Here is a 10680-nt window from a genome sequence, read left to right on the forward strand (position 1 = left end):
AAAATAAAGCTTTGTCTTCTACTGGCTCCCAAACTTTTTTTTCCCCCCTCTAACCAGCAAAGGCTATCTTCCAAGATCAATATGAGATTCAAGACCCAAGGAACTTATAAACTGAGGTATGCAAGAGATATTTTCCTTGAGTTCACTTTCTATTTCAAGTCTGCATACTGCCGGAATAGTGAAGACTTAGCCTCAATAAAGCAGGGGTGTCCACCCACCTTCCTCCCAGTTTGCATATAAATTCCAGAGAAATTTATTTAATACCACAATATCATCTGTCTATGCTGATATATGCTGAGATGTCCTATCAGCTGACTGGTCATCGGGCATCAACCCACACAGTTTGCTACCTACCTGTCACTCATTTCTATCAACATTACCTCCTTGGTCTGGCCTTCTCTGTGATAACACCTTGTACACAGGCAAATCATTCTTGTGCTACTTCAGTATGCTGGAGCCTGGGGATCACCGGAGGTTGCTTAAACTCATTTATCTAAAGCAGAGGGTCTCAAACTGGCTGCCCATTGCCATGTCAAACCTGCATACATATTTTTTGCCTGTATAATTGTACGATAGACATCACTGTTTAAGAAACCACCCCAAAACTTTGTAGTGTGAAATATGCCACTCTATTTGCTCACAATTCTGTGGGTCAGCAATTAGGGCAAGGTTTAGCTGGTGGTTCTTCTGCTGGTCTCACCTGGGATCACTCATGAGTCTGCAGTTATCTGGCAGCCAGATTGCCTCATTCACGTGCCTGGCAGTTAGAGGGGGGCTTGTGGGGCTGTTGCCTGGAACTCTAGAGGCTAGCCCCACTTCTTTGCATGGTAGTCTCAGTGTGCAAGAAAAGGACAAGTCCTAAGGCACAAGCACTTTACAAACTTCTGTGTCGTGTTCACTAGTGTTATGTTTGTTATTGGCCAAAGTAATATTAAAGGAGGTAAGAGAAAGACTCCATCTCTTGATGGGAGGAGCAGCAAAGCCACATTCAAAAGGGCAAACATACAAGAATAGGAGCAATTTGGGTGTTTTCTGCAATCTACCACAATGGTTTTCTTGCTTTATTTATTCTCATTGCCATTGTTTAAAAATTGGAGCTTCATTTTATATTGAAAACATCATCTAGCCCACTTATTTATATCTCCTTCCTGGTCTGTTGCATTTGAGTTTGTGACAGTAAAGTCTAGTTTATCAGCCTGTTTTTATTAAATTAAATGAGGTAATATCTGTGGGAAAATCTGGCACAAGCAGACACTCTATATATGTTTTCTTCCTTCCTGAATACTCCTAGCCATGATGTTGCTATCTGCCAATGACTAAGGACAGGAGCCAAAATGAAGGACAAGGGAGTCATGGAGAAGGTGGCTGGAAAGTATTCCCATGGTATGTTTTTAGAGGGATAAAGGCCTTAGGAAACAAAATTCTTAAAGAATTTCTAAGAACACTAAACTAATTTTGAGAAATTAAGAGGAGCAATAGTAAACATCTTAGTTTGCTGTAAGTGAAGTGCTTCAGGCTCTGAGCAGTTTACTCAAGAACGTAAGCTCATCCCTGGGAGGTACCTGCAGAGAGCTATCTGGTCCTGGTCCCTGTTTTCAGGCAGCTATGTGCAAACACCAGGGTCAGAGTAGTTTGTTTTCTCACTTCTCTCCAGGGAGAGTAAGTTCTCTGCCCTGTTCCTCCCCGGCCTGAGTCAGGACTGAGCAGGGAATCCTCTGCCACACACAGCAGGTACTAACTGCCATAGTTCCTTTCCCAGACAGCTTTGAATTCTCCACCTTTTGTAAGAAACCTCCTTCTTTTAAACAGAACAAATAATTGGCCAATCTCTACCTTAGGTGAAGACAGGTCAGGCCTCTGCAAATTCTTCCAGAAACAGCCTGTGTAAAAACCAAAAGCAATTGTGTAAGCAGTTTGGAAACAAGCTTGCTGGACTTTCTCCTTAGTGTGTCAGTTAGGCAATTCCTTCAGCTGGTTTGAGTGACCTGCTGACCAGTGAGGCACAGGGAAGCGGTGGGAACAAAAACACCCAGAAGGTGGTCTGAAGGAGAAATAGAAGCTTCCTGGACCTGGGTTTCCTGAAGTTATCACACCTGCAGCAGAATAAAAATGGCTGAGTTGAAGGTAAGAAACCATCTGGCAAGTTCACTGTGGCTTCTTCAGTCAGAATTTATGGAAGCTTCTGAGAGCTCCAGGGTGTCAGAGTTGGAAAAGACTCGGAGAGACCCTGGTCCAAACTCCTATGTTCAGAGGCTTCACTGTGGTATCCATGGGCATGGCTGTGTCTAGAGGACAAGGGAAAGGTGATAAATGAAAGAAAGGAAGCTCTTATTGGCCATCTTGTGCCTTTGTTCATTTCAAATATTGTCTTGGGAATCTGTAGACACCCTAAGGTTTCCATTCCGCCACACACACACACATTTCTCCCTATGTCTGTTTTCCACCCCCTACTCTCTGATACCTTCCTGCTGCTGCAACTTCCAGGCTTCTTCCAGCCAACCAATTAGATATGCTTAATCTATTCAGTTATTTTGAGGCTCAGAACCAGCCCTTGGCCAATAAAAGCCCTAGCACCTTCTCTAGGAAATAATTCCTTCTTTTTATTTAATGTACAATTGAGAAGTATGTATAGGTTATGTGCTATCAGGTGCTAGGCATTTTAACTATGAATTAACTCACATTGTAATCCTCAAAATAAATCTGGGATGTAGATGCCCTTGTTTCTATTTAACCATTAAGGACCATACAGCTCAGAGAGACTAAGTGCCCAAGGTCACTGCTAATAGGTGTTGGAGACTGAATTAGAATGTGGGTTTGTCTGAATCCAAAGCCAGGCTCAAAAAAATGAGCTTTAATGGCTGCTATTAGACTGGTGACTTAAGGCCAGGGAAAGGGAGTGTGTCCCCAGCGTCTAAAACCATCCCTGGTGCCCAGCCCAAGTTTCTATCAGTGCCCAGCAACACATGCATGTGGAACTGAATAGAACTGCCTGGTACCTTGGCTCCAGCCATATGGGCCAGACCCCCAGGCTTCTGTCCAGAATGCATTTGAGCATTGCCCTAATGCCCTTCAACTGATGCTGAGTTTGAAGAATCAAACATCTCCCTAATTGATAGGGATCCTGAAAACACTCAACACCAGAGTAAAAGAGTTTGTTTCTTTATCTGTATTCTTGATTGAAAACCAACTCTCATTCTTTCATTCAACAAATATTGTACGCTAGTGCATGATGTCGCAGATTAAAATTGGAGAGAAACTGAGTCTTGGCTTGGCAGGGTCAAGAGAAACTTTCTGAAGGAGGCTGTTTCTAAGCTGAGTCTTAAGAGAGAAGTAGGAATTGGCTAAGTGAAGAAGGCTGGGGGCCAGAGAAAACAGCGAGTGCAAAGAAACAGCACACAGAGAAAGCTCTGCTTGTTTGGGGACACAGGAGTGTTTCAGCCAAATTTGAGTTGCTAGAGGGAAAGCCAAAGGGAGATACCCAGGAGGAGGTTGGTTGTACAGATTTAGATCTCAGGGGAGTGGGCAGGGCCAGGGGAATATATATGGGGCTACCATGTCAATGGAGGTAGTTGAAGTCTTGGAAGAGGGAGAGTACATAGAAACAGTTTTCTGATGAAAACCCTATAGGAAGTTTAGCAGGGGTTGGAAACATCCTTACCATTTGTGAATAATTATACCTAAAATTCTATCCTGCTGTATTTTTTAAACAAGTTATTATGCGTAGCACCAGCACACAAATGTAAATTGTATGCTGGTCTTTGTTCTCAAGTTCAAAGGCATTCTTCTCAGCTTGCTGTCTAATCTCCACAAGGAGAGGTTAGCTCCGGAAGTCAGGAATCCAAAACACAGAAAGCCAGATGGCACCGTACTCATTCTACTCAATAAACATGTAATTTTTTAAATGTTTCTCATCTTCTATTTCTTCATTTTAATGGATATGTCAAAAGAAGGCCTCAAGTAAAATCACATTTACATAAAAGCACAACTGAGGGAAGAAAATTCAAAAGATAAAATAATAAAATTAAATTTTAAATGGACTACCCTATATTCTTAAGTAAGTTGCTTCGTTACTCCGAGCCTTGGTTTCCTCATTTCTGAAATGAAGAGCAGGTTTAACATGCAGACTGAGGACCCCACCACCAAATACTTGATTCACTGGCTCTGGGTCTGGCTTAAAACAACACATATTTTCTTACAGTTCTAGAAGTCATAAATCTGAGATCAGTTTCACTGATCTAAAATCAGGTGTCAGTATGACTGGTTCCTTCTGGAGTCCCTAGGGGAGATTCTGTTTCCGAGACTTTTCCAGCTTCTAGAGGCTGCTCGACTTCCTTGGCTTGTGGCCCCTTCCTCTATCTTCAAAATGCATCACTTGAATCTCTGCTTGTGTCATCACGTCACCTTTTCCTCTTTTGTAGTCAAATCTCCCCCTACCTCCCACTTACGACACATGATTACATTTAGGGTACACTTGAATAATCAGGATATCTCCCCATCCCAAGATCTTTAACTTAATTACATCTGCAAAGGTCTCTTTTGCTATATAACACTCACAGGTTCCAGGGATTAAGACATAGATATCTTTCAAGGCCATTATACAGCCTACTGCAATAATCTGCAAGTTCCCCTAACAACCTATATGTATTCTATGTTCCTACCAAGGTTAGCTAGAATTACTGGACTCTTTTCTACAAGGAAAAAAAAGGTAGCAATAGTTCCATTTCCACCCTGACTTCTCTCTCTTTCCCTCATGCCCTTTAAAAAGAAGTGAGGTTCACCATCTGCTCATCCCATCAGGTGTTACCTTGAATCAGAGTCAGGAGAAAGCACGCCGTAAAACTACTCTGACAAGTCAGTCATATCCTGGGGACCAGGACAGGATTAAAAATCTGTATAATAGTGAGCTGCCAAAAGAACTGATGGTACTGAAGTCACATGGAGCTCAGTAATTTATTCTTTTATTTACAAAGTATGCATATAATTCTCTTGGAAAGAAATGAAATCATATTTTTATGTTGGATCAAATTATTCAGAAATCTGAACTGAAGAAAACACACAAACACATTTGCATAATGCTAGATTTTTATTTTATTTCTGTATAAGGTATATTTTTACATAGTCACTGAACCAGCTGGAGTTGAACGCTTGGATTTTCACAGCTGATAAAAGCAGAATTCAGATTCTGTCCTTGAGCTCAAACCTTCAAGACAGCAGCTGCAGAATACTGCTTTTTTAATTCAGATGTCTTCAGCAGTGAGGGACATGGCCTTTTAAAGCTCTAATAAAGTCATCTGTAATTTTTCTCTCAGATTAGGAAAAGTAAGTGATTTGATAGTGACTCAGCAGTTTCCGCCCTCTTTAGCCAATGCACTGCAGCTAAGACTGAGAAACGGATTCAGAACTCACACCTCTCTTGGTGCTTGGATGGCTCCCTTCCAAACCACCAGCTGTTCTTTCTGCTTTCTTTTCTATTTTTTAAAACAAAGTCTGAATCAATTGCTTCAGAATCACATATACTTTTTTTCCTTGTTCCAAACATGCATATAACCCTGGACTCTGTTCTGAGGCCAACAGTTGCAAAGAATGGGGAAGGTTAATGAGTAAGTCCACCCATGCCTGCCAGAAAGCTCAGCTGTATTCAGCAGCACTCAAACCTTCCTTCCTCTCCTGCAGAGAGAAACAATGTGGCAGTGGGACAAAGTGAAGGCACTGTAATACTCAGTGGCTTTCGTCGCAGGCTAGTCTAAAATTCCATTTCACCAAAGTGAAGATAATTTGGGGTCAATACCAATTCTCAGCAGCTCAAGTCCAATCCTGTTGATGGTGAGCATGAGGGTCATTTTGAGAGAAGAAAATTGTATTCAGTGGAGAATCAGAGTGCTGGATGGGCTCTGCCATCTCCCCAAAGAAATCATTCCAAACTGCATGCTGCCTGCTGCCATTAACAAATCTGTATATAATTTGCTGGTTTTTTATGATGGTAAACTCAAATGTACAAAAAATTGTGTCTTAAGGCAAAGAGAATAATTTCACTTCCTTTGCTTTCTAGGTCATAACATTTAACATTTGATATTCCTTCCAAATATAGAGTTATTGGCCTGATCATTGCTCACACATCCAGGCTTGTTACATCTACCTCATATTTCTCCATGCTGCTGAGAACTCTGGAGGGCCAACCCTCCACCCACATCCATCCTTCTTATAGCCCTTACAGAGATGTGCTCAGATGGTGACATTTCACTCACTGAGCAAGACTGCACTCTCATTATCCTGGGCTAAAATCAATTGGTGTTTAAATTTTTTAAAAAGGGGGTTCTAGCCCTAGTTATAGCAGCATACATACACTTATATTAGAATTGGCTTTCAATGAGAAACTAAATCAATCAATAGATATCTACTGAGTACCTTCTATAGGCCAAGGCACAAGGTAGGTAGAGGTGAACAAGACAGCCATAGTTCCAGCCTTCATGGAATGTATAGGCTAGCAAAGATCCAGGCAGTGAACAAAAACTCACAGGTGTGTTAAGCATTGCAAGAGTAAGTTTCAGGGACTCCCCATGATTTACCTTTTGAGAAACCCCTTAACTTTCATTTTCCTCTGGGTGTAAAGTTAGGAGGTAACAATCAGAGTAGGCTCCACTGTACCATGGTGAAAAGATTCTGGGCTGGCACTTCTGAAAACCACTCCTATTTCTAAACTTCATTTTCATGCATCCACACAAATACCAATATATATACATGTGCTGCATAGATGAGTCAGATAATGTAGGCTTCTGCCTGAGCTTTCTCTGAAGGGTATTGCTATCAGGTTGGATCTACACACCTCCTCCCAGTTGGGTGCGGAGGTGGAATGGAGCCCCAAGCTCAGGGAGATTGCCATCTAGGCCCAGAAAAATCCTACTAATCTGAAGTTGAGGTGATGCCTGAACCCTCTCAGGAACTCTTGGGTGGAACCAGAATTATGGAATGGAGCCCCAAGCTCAGGGAGATTGCCATCTAGGCCCAGAAAAATCCTAATCTGAAGTTGAGGTGATGCCTGAACCCTCTCAGGAACTCTTGGGTGGAACCAGAATTNCTAATCTGAAGTTGAGGTGATGCCTGAACCCTCTCAGGAACTCTTGGGTGGAACCAGAATTAAAGAACCTATTTTGGGGATAGGATAATTAAAAACAAGCCCATAAATCAATCAAATACAGTTAAGGGTGAAGAAGGCTGTGTAATATCCAGCACTCTTCTTTTGATTCACTGGAAGTCTTTAGAATTCACACGAAGCATGTTATGTTTCCTAAGTGGCTCAAATGCCAAAACATAGCAAAGATATTATGTATAGAACATGATACACAAACACACACCCATATAGAAATTCTTCCCTTCATAGACTGCCAACATTGTGAAATGTTCTTTAAATCCCATTAATGGTGGCATTTGTGTCTTTGTCACATGCAGTACATTTCTGGATTTGGGAATGAGTGTGCTTCGGAGGACCCTCGCTGCCCAGGTTCCCTGCCAAAAGGACAGGTACGAATGAATAAAATGTTTAGAGAGCTCTGAATCATAGGCCTGGATGACTAGCCCTCAGGCCAAAGCACCACCACTTACCCTGGCTCTTCTAATTTAGCCCATAAACTGTCTAGGATTTTCACAAGTCATTAGGATAATTGGGATACAGAGCAATGACAATACAATGATTAAAATTGGATTGGTCGTTACCTATGGCAAAGCACCCAACCCAATTTAGTAAGATTAACTGTAGGACTTTCAGGAGGATTCCAAAAGTCTAGGGCTAAGGGAACTTCCTCTTAGTTCCCTTGAATAGCATACCATGTGACAATTACGAGAAAAAAATAAAGCATATTAAAAATGTAGGCACAAAGATGTCCACACTAGTGTTGCTTACAACAGCAACCAACTACAGAAATATGGAGCAACTACAGCAACCAACTACAGAAACATATCATAGGATCCCCATATTGGAGGATAAGAAGGGAAGGATATATACTCACATGTTAACACTGAGTTATTTCTGGTTGGTGAGATCATGGGTAATATCATATATTTTATAAATTTTCTACAATAAACATGTATTGCTTTTACAGTCAGTCAGGGGATAAAGTCACATAAAATGTTATTACAAGAAGTATGGGTTGTGGATGGCCAGGTGCAGTGGCCCAGAGCATCCCCATCCAGGGCAGGATTCCCCCACTGAGTTAGTTAGTGGAAAGGTGGGATGCTTTTTGGATTGGAGTAATGTCATTTACTGCCTCCTTTGTTTCAGAATAATCCTCAGGTCTGCCCCTACAATCTGTATGCTGAGCAGCTCTCAGGATCGGCTTTCACTTGTCCACGGAGCACCAATAAGAGAAGGTACAGGGATCAGATGAATTCTGACCTGCAGACTGTGGGAGCTATGACCAGGACTTTGTGCTACCTTCTACATCTGGGCCATAGCCTCCCAGGGCTGCCCAAGATTCTACTTCTTCTAGGTTGTGTCTCAGTCACAGCCAGGGGAGGAGGGTCCTCGTCCCAGCTAGAATCAAGTGGCTGGTGGACAAACATGACAGAGCAGCTGCCCAGAGCCTGGAAAACACACACGTCCAGTTCCATTTACAAATTCTCAGCTGTACTCAGAATGAAACGTTCCTAATAGTCTGGCCTTCCTCTGTGGATTGTCCAGTTGAGTCTTGGTTTTTAGTTTACTCGTTTTGTTTTGTTTTTATAATGATTATAAGTCACAATTATGGAAGATTCAGAGCAATATCTTCCTCAGCTGACTAGAAACATTATGTTCTTTGCATGAAAATGTTGGATAATCCAAGCTTGGGTAGTTGAAAGGTCATGTATTTTAGCCCCATGTGATTTGAATTAATAAGGTTTTAACTCCTTGGAATTTGCCTTTGCGGAAGCCAGCACATTCATTAGCACAGTGTATCATGTGCCATGTTTGCTCTAATCCTGCAAGCCAGGTCAGTGAACTTGCTCCCTTTATTAACTCCTATGGGCCAGGATGGATGAGTCGTGTTGAGGTTTTGGGAGCCAGTAGGCGTTGTGATTTAAATAAGTAATATCTAATTGTAGGAATTTCAGGCTAAGACATCTGTAAAGCGGGATGCTGCTGACATTGGCAATTTGAGGAGGAGAGCAGGTGGTCTTGTACTGCTTAGTAGGAGGGACTGGGTTTATCTCCACAGGGTCCTCCTGAGGAGCAAATAAGGTAGTGAGCACAATAGCACATTGGACCACGCAAACAATGAGGATTCTTTCTCCTAGTGGCAATCACGCCCACTCTGGAGTCAGGCCCCCTGTTTAAATCCTGGCTCCTTCTTTCCAGCTGTGTGACCACGGGCAAATCATTTCCCTTCTCAGAACCTCTAACCTTCATTTGTAAAACAGAGATAATCATAGTACCTATTTCATAGTGGTGATGAGGACTGAAGGAAAGAATGTATATAATGTATGGTTAGTGGTCAGCTAATGTTGTTATTATAATCATCATTATTGCCACCATAGCAGAGTTTCTGCCTCAATTCCAGGGTATCCCTAGGGGGCTGTCAGAGAGCTGAGCATGAGATATGGCAGGTGATATGTACAATGTCAATATCAATATTGCTTTTCCCTCCACAGATATGTGCATAGAGGCAGGGAGGAAGAGATGAGTTCCTTACAAGTGTCAAAATCAGGTGTTAATTCTATTGCTATTTAATCATCTTTCTCTTTGCAGACCCAAATAGACAGGGTAAGGTAAGCACAAAGACAATACCTGTCCATTGTAATTTATGACAACCAGGCCTCCATTACTATGTCCCTGACTTTACAGCTCATCCACTAACAGGCCACCTGGTCTCTGGATTCTACTGCCTGCCGCCATTATTCAGCAATATCTTCAGCCAGCAGGAGCTGAGCTTTGTTCCAGGAGGCTGAAAAGGAGCTGTTGGCATTTCATTAAGAAGCTGGCACTGTTCCCTGAGTCAGAATTAAATATCTGCCTGGGACAATGTAGTGCAGCCTGGGGAATTTTATAAACTCAGCTAAAAAATAAAGGACATGAGGCGTGGCTCACCCATCATTTTAGAACTCTCCAAAGGTATCCACAAGGAAATGCCCAGAATCCCCAATGGGAAGATGGGACCAGCCCCATCCATAGGTGGGCCAGCCTGAAATTCTTCATTAATTACTATTCATTTAAACCATAGAGTGCAGGGCTGCCACAGAACTATTAGATATTCTGTCTATAAGGGATTACTTCACATCAGAATAGTTAGCTGATTCCTTGGGTCCTGAGAAGGTGAGAGTCAGGACAAAGAATGTGGGATACTTAGACGGTAATGAAAACCCAGATGATTAAGAGGGGACAGACAATTCCAGAAGCATCCAGTAAGTGAGATCCTACTGTGTGCCAGACATATTAGCAACATGAACTCTTCAAGTCCTCACAACAATCCTAGGAGATAAGTTTGAAGAACATAGGATCCAGGAAGTTTAGTAACTTGCCCAGGGTCACACGGTTGGTTCTGAGATGTACACATACACACACACACACGCTGTCAATCCCATATACTACTTACAGTTGGAGAGGTTTAGTAAGTACAAGGTCTGAGGCAACCTTATCAAGAGCTGTAGGAATCAAATGAAATTGAATAAATCTAACCCATTTATCCCCCATGTGGCTCAGTATTGGGCCAG

The 10680-nt window shown here is 42.1% G+C and overlaps 1 protein-coding gene across 1 annotated transcript in view; it reads left to right on the plus strand.

The window, feature by feature from the left end:
* The first annotated feature begins 1648 nt into the window (after positions 1-1648).
* Positions 1649-10680, plus strand: part of HGD (homogentisate 1,2-dioxygenase) — a 48027-nt gene continuing 38995 nt past the window's right edge. Inside the window, exons 1-3 of the mRNA XM_008579857.1 lie at positions 1649-2124; positions 7447-7518; positions 8276-8364. Coding sequence (XP_008578079.1) covers positions 2110-2124; positions 7447-7518; positions 8276-8364 — 176 coding nt within the window. The 5' untranslated portion in view covers positions 1649-2109. The remainder of the gene's footprint in view (positions 2125-7446; positions 7519-8275; positions 8365-10680) is intronic.

This window comes from Galeopterus variegatus, unplaced genomic scaffold (assembly GCF_000696425.1).
Source record: "Galeopterus variegatus unplaced genomic scaffold, G_variegatus-3.0.2 Scaffold1968, whole genome shotgun sequence".
Classification (NCBI taxonomy): Eukaryota; Metazoa; Chordata; class Mammalia; order Dermoptera; family Cynocephalidae; genus Galeopterus; species Galeopterus variegatus.